Raw genomic sequence first — 16,038 nt, forward strand, 5'->3', positions numbered from 1 at the left:
CAGGGTGTGAGCAGTCCCCAGTTCTAAGCATGCTGTGACAGTTTATCCCGTGTGCAGCTGGAGACAAGCCATAGGCAAATGTAGAAGAGCAGGAGTTTTGGCAAGGGGCAGAGGTACTTTGGGGTGCAGTGCAGGGTGTGAGCAGTCCCCAGTTCTGAGAGTGCCATGCTTGGTTTCTCCGTAGTGAGCAGCTGGAGACAAACCATAGGTAAATGTAGAACAGCAGGAGTTTTGACGAGGAGCAGAGGTGCTTTAGGGTGCAGTGTGGGGTTTGAGCAGTCCCCAGTTCCATGCACGCCATGCTGTGACAGTTTCCCCTGTGTGCAGCTGGAGACAAACCATAGGTAAATGCAGGAAAGCAGTTTTGGTGAGGAGCAGAGCTGCTTTGGGGTGCAGTACAGGGTGTGAGCAGTCCCCAGTTCCAAGCATGCCATGACAGTTTCTCCTTTGTGAGCAACTAGAGACAAACCATAGGTAAATGGAGAACGGCAGCAGTTTTGGTGAGGAGCAGAGGTGCTTTGGGGTGCCATGTGGGGTGTGAGCAGCCGCCAGTTCCAAGCATGCTGTGACAGTTTCTCCCTAGTGAGCAGCTGGAGACAAACCACAGGTGAATGCAGGAAAGCAGTTTTGACGAGGAGCAGAGGTGCTTTGGGGTGTGATTCGGAGTGTGAGCAGTGCCGAGTTCTGTACACATCATGCTGACAGTTTCTCCTGTGTGCAGCTGGAGACAAACCATAGGTGAATATAGAGCAGCAGGAGTTTTTGCAAGGGGCAGAGGCACGTTGGGGGGCAATTCGGGGTGTGAACAGCCCCCAGTTCCAATCACACCATGCTGACAGTTTCTCCTGTGTGCAGCCAGAGACTAAGCATAGGTGAATGTAGGAGAACAGCAGTAGCAGCAGAGGTGCTTTGGGATGCAATGCAGGGTGTGAGCAGTCCAGTTCCGAGCACACCGTGCTGACAGTTTCCCTTGTTCCCCTGTGTGCAGCTGGAGACAAACCATAGGTAAATGCAGGAAAGCAGTTTTGGTGAGGAGCAGAGGCGCTTTGGGGCACGATGCAGGGTGTGAGCAGTGCCCAATTCTGAGCACGCCATGCTGTGACAGTTTCTCCCTAGTGAGCAGCTGGAGACAAAGTGTAGGTAAATGCAGGAAAGCAGTTTTGGTGAGGGGCAGAGGTGCTTTGGGGTGTGATTCGGGGTGTTAGCAGTGTCCAGTTCCAAGCATGCTGTGACAGTTTCTCCTGTGTGCAGCTGGAGACAAACCATAGGTAAAGGCAGGAAAGCAGTTTTGGTGAGGAGCAGAGGTGCAATTTGGGGCACGATTCAGGGTGTGAGCGGTGCCCAGTTCTGTACACACCATGCCGACAGTTTCCCTTGTTCCCCCGCGTGCAGCTGGAGGACGGCGTGAGCGCGGCGGGCGGCTGGCACACGGTGCGGGTGCCCGGCAGCGAGCACGAGCTGCGCCTCACCGAGCTGGAGCCCTCCAGCCTGTACGAGGTGCTGATGGTGGCCAGGAGCGCCGCGGGCGAGGGCCAGCCGGCCATGCTGACGTTCCGCACCAGCAAGGGTAGGTGCAGCACAATGTGCCCTGTGTCCTGGCCTTCCAGAGACGTTTGTTTAATGACATCAGTCCTTTAATGGCATCTGCTAAGCCATATGTGAAATATTCTGCAATTTATTTGCTAAAGAACAGCCTCTAATAGCTGAAATTGCTGGAGGGCAAACTTCCTTGAGTGTGAGGCTGTTGGTAAGTAGAGGTTATTAAAAGCTCGATAATATTATTTTTGGGGTGATTGTTAAGATTTGTGCCGTGAGGTTTCTCTTGCTTTAAGGAGCAAAGTCAGGAGTAGTCTGTCCTTGTTGAGATTTTTAATCACAGAAGAAACTCTGCACCACTGAATTTTCATGTGTCAACAAAGCTGTTCCTGGTTTGCTTTGCAAACACCTCTGTGACAGTCTCTGCTGACCACAGGCCAGCTGTTCTGATAGTTGTGTGCAGACAGCAACAAGCACAACATTCCTAATCAGAGCGTTTTTTTCTTCCAAGCTTGGACGCTGCTGCCTGTGCTCTTTAGCACACAAACAAGTAGATATTTTTTGTACTACTGTCCAAGAATGGCTTTTAAGTGACAGAGGGTAGGGTTAGATGGGATACTTGGAATAAATCCTTCCCTGGGAGGGTGGTGAGGCCCTGGCACAGAGCAGCTGTGGCTGCCCCCTCCCTGGAAGTGTCCAAAGCCAGGCTGGATGGGGCTTGGAGCACCCTGGGATAGTGGAAGGTGTCCCTGCCCAGGGGAGGGGGTGTTGACCAAGGTGAGCTTAAAGGTTCCTTCTGACTGAAACCGTTCTGGAATTCTATGATGGACAGGATAGCTTAAAATTTTTAAAAGAATTTCACGTCTTCATGAAATTTGTGAAACATACTTAGATCCTTTGCCCAACCGTCCTTCTCATCATTCTATCAATGAACAGATACAAAACTGATGGCCCTCAACCTCTGAAAATCTCTCCCCTGCTAAAAAAAGTCTACAACTCCCTAATTGTGACCTACCCACCCCCCAGAACATCTCTACTTTGGGTCTCTCCCAGGAACCTGCCCAACAACTCCAATCCTGGCTGGCCTACTCACCCTCCACAGCCCAGCAGACACAGCCCCAGCCTGCACCACCCTTGGCCAGACACACAGAAATGTTCAGTGTGGCTGACTGGTCCCTCACCTGCTCCAAAGGGAGCCTCATTCTTCACCTGCATCTGTCAGCAAGCTAGAGAGGATTCTATGGCTCCTACTTACACAAAGAAACCTCTAACACAGGAGTCCTCCTGCTCCCCCTTCATGGACTGTGTGCTAATGAGGTCAAACACCATTTTGGGAGGCCACAGTCATCCATCCCCAGCCTCCTCTCAGCCATCCCCTCCCCTGCACAGACCCTCAGAGGATGAGTCTGAGGAGGATTCTCTGCAGAACACCCCACACTTACCTGATTTTTTTGTGCTACACCTCCTCCCTTTATCATCACAGGTGCACATTCCTCCACCCCACCTTCCTCCACGTGTCACGTTCAAGCAGCCCCCAGGGCATTGCACCAAACTATGGCAGAATCCCATTCCACCCATTCTTTTCTGTAAAAGACATCCTGGTGTTCATACTCACATTCCTCCTCTTACAAACCCTCCCAGCTTACTGGGGGGCTCAGAAAGCTTCACACCAGCAAAGCCACTTGTCACAGCCCATCATATTAAACCCAGATGGTGCTTCCTCTTCACTGTCCTGTGATAAATCCCTGGCAAAGTCAGGGCAATCAGTACTGCCAACCCATCCTGCTCCATACTATCCTGCCACAGGCCAAAAGCCCTCTCAGCCTGGTGTACTGGCTCCAGCTGCTTCCACAGCATTTTTATTCATCCTCTAGACATGGATTTCAGTGAGTAATTTTCTCCATCTGGTGATGTTGTGATGAGTGGGCTTGGCAGCACAGGCAGGAGCTGGCAGCATCACCAGTAAGCACAGTGGATGTCAGTACTGCAGATGGACAGTCACCCACCCACAGCCTGGGTGGGAAATCTCTCCCTGATTGCTCTCCTGACTGTCCAGCCTGGGGTTTGAAGCCAGGGCAGCACGGTAGCAAGTAAGCATTGACAAAGAGCATTTCCTTATGCAGGCCCTACACTGATGTACTGTCTGTCAAATCTTCTTAGAAAGAACATCATCCTCGAAGAACACGCAGGCTCCATCTCCACCTGCAGGAATCCCCAAGCATCCCATTGTTCATGAAGGCACAAATAATAACTTTGGTGTCATCCTTCCAGACCTGTCTCGCCACAGTGGAGGTAGGAGTGTGGATGGTTTGTGATTTGGGCACTAAAAGTTGTGTTGCAAGGAACTGTGTCTGAGTTAACCTGTGTTTATTACTGCTCCAGGTGCTTGTATAGCCTCATCTGTTTCCTGTTTATTCTGTTACATAGGATATTTCCTAGGATGCTGCTGCCTGCATGTGTGGCTCTCAAAAAAACAAGAGAATTTTTGCTTACAAGACACGTTCTCACTGCTCATTTTTAAACCTGTGGTATCTTTTTGCTAAATACTCTGGTTTTCTCTTTCCTTCCACTGAGAAAGAGCCAAAGGAAGAGGAAGTGGGAAATGGCTGTGTCAGAGCTTTAAGTTCTTAGAGTGTGTGATATCTGTTCTGAATGTTTTCCTGTGGCTTCCCAGGGACAGGCTTATTTCTGATGGGGAGGAGATAGAAGCACTTCCCAGTAGATGTGATGCTTGGCCTGGTTTCCAGTGAAAAGAGCACGTTTATAGTCCTTTTTCTCATCCCCCGTTCCCCCAGCCTTTGAACTCCTTGGCCTGGTTCAGGCAGATTTACTCAGGGGCTGAGATCTCAAAGGTATCTAAAATTTGGGGTAAAGCCAAAGGTGAGTGGAGAGGTTTAATAACACCAGCAAGGAGCTGAGCTTGTGGCAGCACTGAATGTCAGAGGAGCCACACAAGGGCCTTACTGGTGCCTGGCTGCAAATGCTCAGCTGCTTCATGCCCCAGAGCTGCCAACCTGCTGCTCCTTGCTCCACTCCTCAGCACCAGCTCCATGTTCATGGATCCAGGCTGGTTTAGTAAAGCCTCACAGCTCTTAAAACCAGATTTACTAACACCCCTCTTTCCTTTCTCTCTGTCCCACTGCTGCCTGTAACTACAGTGAGTTCCGTAAGTACATCCTGCTGCATGCTTTGTTCTCTCTTCCTTCTCGTTTCTCCAGCACTCCTTAATGCCGATGGGTTGAAGTCCCATTGGGTCTGGGGGGATTTTGGGGACTTGAAAATAATAACCACCATGTTTTTCTTGTTCACTTAGTGTATGTGTCTGTTTTCATGTAGAAATGGTTGGGAGTAGTGCAGTACCATATAATTTTTTAATATTATATTGGTAAGATAATAAATTCCTCTTGAATTGTCTGCTTATCATCCATCCTCTTCAGCAGTGGTGATTTCAGGAGGATTTGAGATTCTCCTTGTTAATATGTGAAATCCAACACAATCATCAGCAACGAGCTTAATGTTATTAGCAAAAATGAAGTTTCAGCTGACTCTGACCCTCTTGTACCCAAATTTCCCCGTTCAGTTCCAGAAGCTCCTGACCGACCCACGATATCCACGGCCTCGGAATCGTCCGTCTACGTCACGTGGATCCCCCGTGCCAACGGAGGCTCCCCCATCACTGCCTTCAAGGTGGAGTACAAACGTCTGGGGCGCAACAGCGACTGGCTCGTCGCAGCTGGCAACATCTCTCCCTCCAAGCTGTCTGTGGAAGTTAGGAACTTGGAGCCAGGTAGCAGAAATGATCTTTCATTACTGCAGCTCTTCGGGTTTTCTCGTTTTAACTTCTGCTTGGATTACCCTGTTTCTGCTCGATTAGGTTTGGGTTTTGTGTATGGCCTAGGAGCTCGTTACATGAATTCAAGTTGATTTCTGGCTTTCCAAGTGGAAAAAAACCCCACCATAATTTAATACTTGTTCATGTGGAGAGGAGGGTTGTGTATCACTGCTATTTTTAACTTAATTGTCCTTCAAGTGAACACTCAGAACGTGGAGAAAAATGCAATAATGGAAAAATGTCTGTCCTGACTTCTTCCAGTGTCTAGCCCTGAAAAAATCAGGCAAAAAACACAAGAGAAGAGGGAGTGGATAGTGATAGGGATCCTTTGAAGCATCTTCTCAGTGCCCTCAGTTTAGGGATTTTCTGGCCTGATGGAGGTATCTCCAATAGCTCTGAAAACTCAGGCAAAAAACACAAGAGAAGAGGGAGTGGATGGTGATAGGGATTCTTTAAAGCATCTTCTCAGTGCCCACCAGTTTAGGGATTTCCTGGGCTGATGGAGGTATCTCCAATAGCCTTTGGACATTACTTGAGTGACTTCCAGAAGCTGTTTATATCTCCACACCAGCCTGTGGCAAGGACTCCTCTCCTTTTCTAACTACATGCCGTGCAAAAAGTACTTCCTAATCTGTTTAGTCTCCCCTTGAATCCTCTTTCCAGCACTTGTTTTGCTACAAGGGCTTCTTTCTTTCCCCTCTTTCCCTTAAAAGGAGAAATGTACCGGTTCCGCGTGATCGCGGTGAACACGTACGGGGAGAGCCCGCGCAGCGCGGCGTCGCGCCCGTACCAGGTGGCCGGCTTCAGCGGGCGCTTCTCCAGCCGGCCCATCGCCGGCCCGCACATCGCCTACACCGAGGCCATCAGCGACACCCAGATCATGCTCAAGTGGACGGTGCGTGCAGCTCTGCCTCTTCTCACTGTAGGAATGAGAGGGGGTAGCACGGTGGGGACGGACGGAGACAGAGATCTCTGAAGCCAGGTCATGGAACTTGGGGTTTATTGCAGAGGACCTGGGTGCAGGGGCCTTTTGGGATTTGGGGTTTATTGCAAAGGGCCTGGGTGCAGGGCCCTGCTGGGAGCTGCCAGCCAGCTCAGAGCAGGGCTGAGAGAAGAGAGGGGGAGAGAGGATGAGAGGGTGAGAGAGTAAAAGGGTAAGAGAGCAAAAGCATAAGAGCAAAGAAGGGTACGCTCTTATGTACGAAGGGTACAAGAGAGTGAGGTTCCCATTACAATACCATAAATCTTCTTCTGTGTTGAATATTCTAATTCTCACCAACCAATCTCATACAAGATACAAATCCTACAGCATTTACATACAGCCTATAAGAATCATTACATTTCCATAGTGTGTTACATTTTAAACCCTAAAAACTCCTCTTGGGCCCCTTCTGCCAAGCTGTAGGGTCTGCTCTGACCCTTGGAGCTGTCTGCAAGCAGAGGTGTTGTTTCATCAAAATGATATTACCTTCAGCTGGCCACACCATTGTTTTCCAGTTGTTCAGTAACTGAGGTATCTCAAAGCTTGCTTTCATTTCAATCTCACGTATAGTTTCTATATTCTCAAAATCTTTTGCCAAACATATTTATAAGGCTTTCCTGTTTCATCTTCCCCAACACTTACCACAGTTTGTACTTCAAAGTCAAGGATTAATGTTGTTTGTGGAGTGGTTTTCCTCCGCACAAGACCTGGAGATGATTGTGTTCCTAGGATGGGGCTGAGGCACTTCATGTCTGTATGGTAGAACTGGGGCACTTAATGGGACTTGTGCCTCTCGAGCCCTTTGCCCAAATTTCCAGACACTTTTTCCCGCTCAGAGGCAGCCCTGTCAGTTGTCTGTTGCCTTTTGCACCATCTCCCAGCTTCCCTCTACCCCACTCCCCTTCCAGCTCCCCAGGGACCCTCACACCCCTCCTCGGGTTACGCCAGATGTGCCCAACTGGCAGCTCCAGTGAGAGGCTGCAGCCGCCCCAGTCCACCTGCTCTGGCACAGACATCTCAGAGGCACCAGTGGGCTTAACTCTGTCCCAAGCCCTCTTCATGCCATGAGTTGCGAGTGAGTTGGCTCCGTTTCCTGCAATTCCTGCTGCTTTTGTCAATCCAGGCTGGGGTGGCTGGGAGAGTGTTTCAAACCCGCCGTCTTCCCTCACATCCAGTGGAGGTTTCATGTTAGAGAAACATTTTCCTTTCCCCTGTTACCTCGTCTATTGTAAACAAGTACTTTAAAGTCCTTATTGAAACCCACAGAAATTCTTTGCTCTTGTTTTGAAATCTAACCCCCTGGTATACTTTGGAGGATTTAATGTGTAGAGTTCCCAGTGTTAGTTTGCTCTGCTAGCTCAGCCTTAAGAGATGTTAAGGATAATAAACTTAAAATAACCTCTGGTTCCTCAGGAGGCTGCATAACTTAAAGATTCTTGAGCTGATTTTTAGAGTGACCTTAACTCTTTCTGAAGAGTTTTATGGTTTTAACTTTTCCATTTCCATTAATCATGCAGATTTTCAGGCTGTGCATGATCAAACTCTAACTGAGGGTTTGGGAAGGGATATGGGAGGAAAGAGTTGGCCCAAACTCAGTCTCTTGTACCCATCCTACTCTCTGTCTACTCAGGGGAGCTCAGTCACTTTTACTTACACAACCTTATTAAAAGTACTCATATTTGCAGAGTGTGAGCTACTCGGTGGCGACAGCACAGCAGGACTCAGTTAAAACTTTTCTCCTCTCATGCAGTCTTAAAATTCTTTTGCAGTACATCACATCGAGCAACAACAACACACCCATCCAGGGATTTTACATCTATTACCGGCCCACGGACAGCGACAACGACAGCGACTACAAGCGCGACATCGTGGACGGTACGGTGCCTGCCTGGAGAAGGGGAAGGACACCCTGTAGCCATGTTGGCTGTGTTTATATGAAATCTAAACTGCTTTTCCCAAGCAGTCTTTATAATATATCTCACAGGAGGAGCTATCTCAGCTCCCTAACGTCGGGGTTTGCCCACACGTGAGCTGGTTTCTTCCTTCTGAAGCCTCTTTGACATGGAAGCTTGAGGGCCAAATGCTGGGTTTAAGTTTGGCTTGTTATACAGCTGCAAAGCCTTAATGAAGGTCTATTTTAACTGGTGTAGCTTCAAGTTGTATAGAGAGAAAGCAGTGTAAATGAGGTTTAACCCAGGATAAAAACATCTGGGTTACAGACTGTACTAACAACTAGCTGGCTTTCAAAATTATTTACCCCAGCATGGACTTTCTAAGCTGGTAGTATCTTGTGTGTAATTGCCCTTCTCTCCTCTTACCTCGCCTAATCACTTCTCCTGCTATAAGGAAGTTGCTTTTAGCCTCAAGTGCTGTAGCACTCTGCAAATGCAGCTATGTTTGTGCTTCATTTTGCCTTTTAATCAAGTTATTTTTTTCCCCTGTGCATATTAGATCATCATTTTCCTGGAAGAAGTTATTAGATAATGTCTATATTAGTCCAGAAGTGGAAAACCCTTTTAAAAATATTTTATTTAATGTCCTTATTGCTCGGCCTGAGCAAATGCAGTGATCTCATTCTGGCCCAATGACGTTAATTATTTTTTTCCCCCTCATTTATTCAGTTACAAGAGGAATGGACCTTTATTTTGAAAATTTTCCCCTGCCAGACAATACTGCACATAGTACTTTGATGCATGACATAAGCTTTTGCACACTATAAAGCTATTAAAGGTCCAGAGTTTGAGCTCAGAGGCTTTAAAGAACCTTATGCAGGCTTCACCTTCATCTGCAAATGTATTTTAGCCTTTGCTAGACAGAACTTGTGTGTTTATAAATCTTATACACTGAGCAGTTAGTTGTTTAAGTGGGCTCCACTGTGCTGTGAAATTAGCTTGTTTCGGGTTTTTTTTCCGAGCGTGTGTGTATTGAACTCTTTGTGGCAGTCTGAAACCATTAGCAGCTGCTCCGCTCTGCCAGAGCCTGCAACAGAAATCACTCGGTGGAAAGATTTAAACTTCAGCTTCTCTTTACTGTGCTCCCCTAAATTAGCTTTTCAGGAGGAAAAAAAAAAAAAAAAAAAAAAGAGAGAGAACTATTTTCAATTAAGTTGTGATTGGAAGCACTTGATGTGAAATATGTAGAGGAACATGTGACTTAAGGTATTTTTGCCATAAATCACTTGTTCTTTGCTTTTTCTCCCGCTCTGTTACCTTTGAATTAATCTGCTTTATGACAGGGAATTTTATCTTGAAATGACTGCATGAGTTGTGGAAAAAGTGTTGTGATGCTTGTGCTAGCTAAGTGCTTGCCGCAGGCTTTCCTCACCGCTTCCTGTTAAGTCTTGTCTTTCGAGACATTCAAAACTCTGCAGAAACCTTTTTTTTTTTTTTTCCTTATAAATGCCGCTGCAGGCAAAATCAGATTTTATTTGAAGGAAAAAACAAGCAGAAAAGCTCTGATGGCTCCTCGGTATCTCTCAGCCGCTGTAGGCAAAAGCAAAAAAAAATCACTCCTGTCCTGCGGCGATGGTCTGCATTTCTCTGTTTCTGGTCTGAATTTCTCTGTTTCTGGTCTGAATTTCTCTGTTTCGGGTCTGAATTTCTCTGTTTCGAGGATCCTGGCGATTGAATTTTAAATGTAAATGCAGTCTGATGTCAGTTGTTTAAATGTTTTCCCCTGCTAATGGTGCACGAAGAGGACAGTTGAAGTGCCTGTACTGATTCCAGTTCCACTAATGGTTTGAAGCGGAAACCTAAAACCTGGTGTAGTAATTACCGAAAGGAATGCTTGGGGGTGGGGGCGCCGGGAAAAGCGAGGCTGAATCTTGGGAAAAACGTGCGATTTAGGCAAAGGCAGCTCCAGCCTCAGCCAGGGCTGGGGATGTGGACACGGACCGTGCTGGGCAGCCCCTGGTGCAGAGGGGCCCTGCTGGGGGTCCCGGACCTGGGCTGGGGTCCCGGAGGAGCTTGAGCAGCATCACGGTGACAGCCGAGCACGCCCGAGCCCTTTTATTAATGCTTAAATCAGTAGGTGGTAGACAGTTCCTTAGAAACAGTGGAAACAGTTCAAGGTGGTATTTTCCAAGAGGGATTAAGAGCACTCAAACAGTTAATTAAACTCCCCCTCCAAAAAAAAAAAAAAAAGGGTCGCTGTTTAGTAAAATTTGTCACAAGCCCGTGAAAGTAAAAACTGGGAGTGATTTATCCTGAAGTGCTCAGTGCTTCAGGAGGGTGTCTAAATGAAAAGCTGGCCGGGGGCCAGAGATGACAAAACCATCCTATTAGAGAAGATTGCTTGGCTGGGGCTGGGGCTTGGGCTCTGCAGGGGCAGTGGCACCAGGACAGCCTTGCTGCGTTCCCAGGATGGTTCATAAAATGCACCTTCAATTATTTGGGGTTTCAACCAAACTGAGCAACTCAGATGTGTCTTTTCCATGTTACACCCATGGCTGCAGTGGTACCTTGCGCCTCTAGAAAGTCTGTTCACAGCCAAGTTCTTCCTTGTCCCAAGCTCTGTGTGCCAGTTTTGCTTGTTATTTGCCCAGTGTACTGTAAAGAATCAGCATAATCCACCCTGAACCCATCCCTCTGACAGTTCCATGTTTAGGGTGCACAGGACTGCTGTTGAACTTAAATGCACATGTGTAGACATTTGGATGTCTGGGTTTTGAGTCTAGTGAGTTACGGCTTTTGTAGAGAATGACTTTCTTTGAAAGAAAATACTGAAAAACCCTCACATTAATTCATCAAAAGGTCCTTCTAATAATCAATTTCACAAGATAACACACGTCTTAGAGAGTCATGGAATGATTTGGGTTGAAAGGGACCTTCAGGATTATCTAGTTCCAGCCCTCTGTCATGAGCAGGGATGCCACTTGTGGACCATGGTTTCAGTTAAATCCATAAACTACTACTGAAGATTTTTGTGCTAACAAGACAAGCTGCAGTGCCCTTGCATTTGGTAGAAAAGGTCCCTGCAATGCACTCTACCATAATTCTGGCTCCTATGGGTAAATGAATTGCAATTTACTTTTTGTCCCCTCCATAGGTACAAAGCAGTGGCACCTGATCAATCACCTGCAGCCTGAAACTTCTTATGACATTAAGATGCAGTGCTACAACGAGGGAGGGGAGAGCGAGTACAGCAACGTGATGATCTGCGAGACCAAAGGTGAGGCTGTGGGGCCGGGCTGGGCTGGCCTTTGGGACGGGAAAGATCCACTGGGGGGATTTTTGTGCAGCACAAAAGTCAGCTGCGAGGATGACCATAATTTTCTGGAATGTTTCGGAGGATTGTTTTGTCTTCCGAAGCTGGGATTGTTTTGAACATATGGAAAGTGATCCTTTGCACTCCTGAGGCTCTGAGCAGAGCTCTGCAGCTTTGCCTGCCCTCAGAGATAGCGCTGCTGCCTCTGCTCTGCTGATGGCCTCTCCTTAGGAGACAACCATGCGCCTCAAGATGACAGAATTGATTTGTACATCTGTTTTATGTCTTCAGGGCTCTGTGACACGTTGTATAAGTGCAGACCACAGCAATTGATGGCTGTGTTGGCTGCCTCCATCCCTAATCCTGCATGCCTCTGGCACAAAGTTTGTACTGTTCTCGGGAAGTGTCAGATATGGCAGTCACATTTATTTTGCGAAGAATTCCTGTCTCCTTTAATCTCTAAAACCAAGTAAGGCTGTAAAGGGAAAATGCAGACAGTAAACTTCAAATGCAGTGCTATGAAAAAAATGTTTGAGAAAAAAAAAAAAGAAAAACGCCCTCTGGGAGCGGAAGCATCAAAATTCAGTGAAGTGAGTAGTGAAACCTTTGAAGGAAGGAGTAGGAGCTGCAGGGCTTCAAGGCTGTGCACACAGTTGGTCTCCCTCCTGCAAGGAATATAATATTCTTCTCTAATTTTAAAATGGGCAAGATGTAATCTGTCATTCACTCTGTCTCTTCCTTAAAATTTATCTCCCCGAGGCTTGTAAGGGTGATCCAGCTTATCCAGCATACCTGCATGGAGATGTTTGTCTCTCTCTGACCAGCTTCACTCCTAAGCCAGGCACCTCTTTTAGGGTTTTAGTGTCAAATGAAATCAATCTGAACTGTGGTGTACTGGAAACTAATGTAAATGCAGTTCCTGGGTTGAAGCAGCATCTAATTTTCAGTGATTTTCTGTTCATCTCTTGGTTGATCTTTAGCTGTGTGGTTTGGAAAGGGGGTTAGCAGGGTTCACATCAGATAAGGGTAGGTCATCTGGCAGAGTCTGGGCGAGAGAAATGAGTGTTGAGGTTTCTCCTGACCTCAGAAGTGGAAAGATTTGTGCTCTTTCAAGTTGAGAGTTAGAGCAGTTGCAGCCACGGGTACCTCGAGCGGCTCGTTAAAGTTCCAGTGACCTCAAGGAGCGGGTGAGCAGGGGATAATCACCATTTTCCAAGGCAAACAGTTATTACCCAATAGGAGCTGGCATTCTCCTTGCAGGATTTAGCGTTGACTTGGAAGCTTTCTTTGCGAGGCATCGGGACTCAGACTCAGTAATTATTTTCATTTCACGATGAAAAAAAACACATTTAGAAAATGCATTTAGTGGATGTTCATGTCCTTGTCTCTCCTCACCCAGTGAAACGCACACCAGGAGCGTCTGAGTACCCAGTGAGAGACCTGAGCACGCCCCCCAGCCCCCCTGAGCGGGCTGGGGGCAGCGGGGCCGTGGCTGCCAGCGGCCCCGTGCGCAGTGGGGACATGCTGTACCTCATCGTGGGCTGTGTCCTGGGCGTCATGGTGCTCATCCTCATCGTCTTCATCGCCATGTGCCTCTGGAAGAACCGGCAGCAGAACGCCATGCAGAGTGAGTGGGGGTTGGTTTCACGGGGAAAATATTACCAGGGTAAAATTAGGAATGTCCATGCTGCGTTTTATGGGTGGGAAGCAGTTTCCTGTTAGGAGCCAGCTTGCATTTCTGTAGAGACTTGTACTTCCAAGTGGGACTTAGGTGCAGCTTGGGTTTTTAAGAGCAGTGTCTCCATTTCTTCACACTGATGCTCCCTGTCCTGCTGGGTCCCTGGAGGACTGTGATGCAGTTTCACCCAGAGAATGGTGTGGGAAAGGCCTGGGCAAATTTTCTGCAGTTTGTGTTTAACTTTGAGCCTCTGCATAGGCAGAATGTGTGTAATCGTAATCACTTATTAAAATTGCGGAGAGTTAAATCCTGGATCTCTCCCTTTCCTGAGTGCATCTGGAAGAAAGAGAACTTGCAGCTCTAGGACAAGTCCCTTGTTACCTCTTAGTCCCTGCACAATGAGATGGCATGCAATGGCCAAGTGTTCCAGAGAGGTGTTAATAAGGAAAACCTGTTCATTAATGAGCAGGAGCCTGGAGCAGGAGCTTTGCAAGGTGCTCTGCGCCCACCAGCAACCCAGAGCCAGCAGAATCTCTGCCCTGGCCTTTTCTGCTCCTTGTGCATAAATCAGCCTTGCTCTTGCCACGGCCTGTGGTTATTTTTAAATACTCTTACTCTCCTACAGAGAGAAATGTAGGAGATAATAAAGATAGTATCTTCAGCTGCAGCCCAGAGAGATCTTCTGGAAGCAGCTTATAGCAGATTCCACAGAAGGGCTGTTGGTGATACAAAAGGCCTGGTTTTAGGATGCTCTTGTAGTGATTGACATCGGCCAGGTCTTCCAGACCAACATTTCTGGCCTGCTCTCCAGGATGTGGCTGTTTTCCATGTCTACATGCATATGTATGCTAAGCAGTTGGATAGCAGAGTTAGCTCACAAAAGCTGGGGAAAGAAAAAATAAGTTTCTTTATTTTTTAGGGTTGCTCAGTAGAAGTGCTTTCAGTAGAAATGTCTTTTGCAGAATACGACCCTCCAGGCTACCTGTACCAAGGGGCAGATATCAGTGGGCAGATGATTGAGTACACGACCTTGCCCGGGACCAGCCGGGTCAACGGCAGCATCCACGGGAGCTTCCTCAGCAACGGCCTCAGCAACGGCTGCCCCCACCTCCACCACAAAGTTACCAACGGGGTCAATGGCATCATGGGTGCAGGAGGAGCAGGACTGTACCCAGGGCACACCAACTCCCTGTCCAGAACACACATGGACTATGAGCATCCCCATCACCTTGTGAACGTAAGGTCCTACGCCGGGTGGGAGGCTCAGCCCAGACCGTGGGGTTCATTCAGGGGCTGTGGAAGCAGGCTTAGTTTGGGTGGGGGAATACTCATCCACTGATAACAGCCAGTTCCACTGAATTCCTTATCCCAGAGGAAGCAACTGGGCTGATATTTGTGATACAAACATCATGGTTTTCATTTGAGAATATCAGATGACAGCAAGAATTCCACTTACTCTGGGAAATCTGCCTCTACCCTCCTCCTAACAGCATGTAAGCTCTGAGAATGCCTCAGTGCTGGGCTGAGATACTTTACTTGTACATATGGTATTTCTCAATCTCCAAGTTAAATACATTTAATTATAGCTGCTTATTCTGCAGCTTTATGGATCACCCGTTTTTCCCCCACCTGTTTCAGATCTGTAACTCTGAGCAGTGCTATTAATTATGGCAAAGCACGAATGGCGCAGGAGGTTCCATGGAATGAAGTGCCCCATACATCTTGAGCTGCAGCACAGCCATAACTGCTTTTTTTCCTTTTTTTTCAGTCCCCTGTTTGTGACTGTTGAGACAGGCTCGTTTTTTGTTTTGAAATTGAAAATAAAATTAAAAACTAATTTCAGTCTGCGACCCAGCCTTTGTATGCTGTGGAAAAATACTTCATTTGCTGAAACATGTCCTGTTTCCAAGAGAGAATAATGATTTCATTATTGTCTATGGAAACAGATGGCTTGCATTCAAACTTACTAAACTTACTCAAAACTGTGAACATTGCCCAGGAAAACTGAAAGAAAAAGTTCAAAAGTCTGAATAACCCATGCTGTTTCTGGAGAAAAAAAACGGGTCTATTGTTTGTGTTGGTAATTGAGCACAAGCACTTCATTTTATTGAACAACAAATTAGCACTTGCACAGTAGTTGCCACTTCACTTCCCTCCAGTCTGAGCCCAGACCAGTCAGTTCTTTACCCCATTCTGCCCTTGGCCTACCCATGGAGCAAGAAGTGCCCATTTTTGGTTGTTTTCAAGCACAACCAAGGCCCAAACTGGGTTTTTCTTGTCCTGTCCAACCTCCCAGTGGATGAAACTCTCCAAAAATCTCCAAGCCCTCAGGGAGAGAGAATTTGCAGTGCTCAAAAGCCTGCCCAGGAGAAAGACTGGGAGTTTGCATTAAGTTTTGTCCATTCCATTTTTATTTTCTTGGGGGGAAAAATGAAATACATGTATAATGACACAGGTCTTGGTGCCTGGAGCTCCTCTGTGCCATGAGGTGTCCACCCAACACCTCTGTCCTGCTGGGAGCAGGTGATGGGGTTGAGCCTTTCTTTCCCCACTCCCTGTTAGGAAAGTTTGAGTCACAGGATCTCTGCCGTGGAGAAGGGCTGGGGCTGGCACGTGGGCGAGGCAGAGGAACAGGATGTTCTGATCCTGTTAGGTTGCTCTTTATTGTTTCAATGATTGGCTTAAATGAGGAAGGGAGAAACTGGCCAGGATGGCAATCAAGGCTAATTAGGCATTTCCTCAGGGCTCCCTATCCCTCAAAAACTTCAGGGTAAGCTCTGTTTTTGCAAAAATAGGGATTGCTAG

The 16,038-nt window shown here is 47.3% G+C and overlaps 1 protein-coding gene across 1 annotated transcript in view; it reads left to right on the forward strand.

Moving 5' to 3' along the window:
- The window catches only part of CDON (cell adhesion associated, oncogene regulated), a 59,514-nt gene that overhangs the window by 35,928 nt on the left and 7,548 nt on the right, over positions 1 to 16,038 (forward strand). The window contains exons 10-17 of the mRNA XM_059488437.1: positions 1,393 to 1,567; positions 3,697 to 3,828; positions 5,117 to 5,323; positions 6,082 to 6,263; positions 8,120 to 8,225; positions 11,397 to 11,519; positions 12,955 to 13,182; positions 14,196 to 14,470. Coding sequence (XP_059344420.1) covers positions 1,393 to 1,567; positions 3,697 to 3,828; positions 5,117 to 5,323; positions 6,082 to 6,263; positions 8,120 to 8,225; positions 11,397 to 11,519; positions 12,955 to 13,182; positions 14,196 to 14,470 — 1,428 coding nt within the window. The remainder of the gene's footprint in view (positions 1 to 1,392; positions 1,568 to 3,696; positions 3,829 to 5,116; positions 5,324 to 6,081; positions 6,264 to 8,119; positions 8,226 to 11,396; positions 11,520 to 12,954; positions 13,183 to 14,195; positions 14,471 to 16,038) is intronic.

The sequence above is a fragment of the Ammospiza nelsoni genome, chromosome 24, assembly GCF_027579445.1.
Source record: "Ammospiza nelsoni isolate bAmmNel1 chromosome 24, bAmmNel1.pri, whole genome shotgun sequence".
In the NCBI taxonomy this organism is placed as follows: domain Eukaryota; kingdom Metazoa; phylum Chordata; class Aves; order Passeriformes; family Passerellidae; genus Ammospiza; species Ammospiza nelsoni.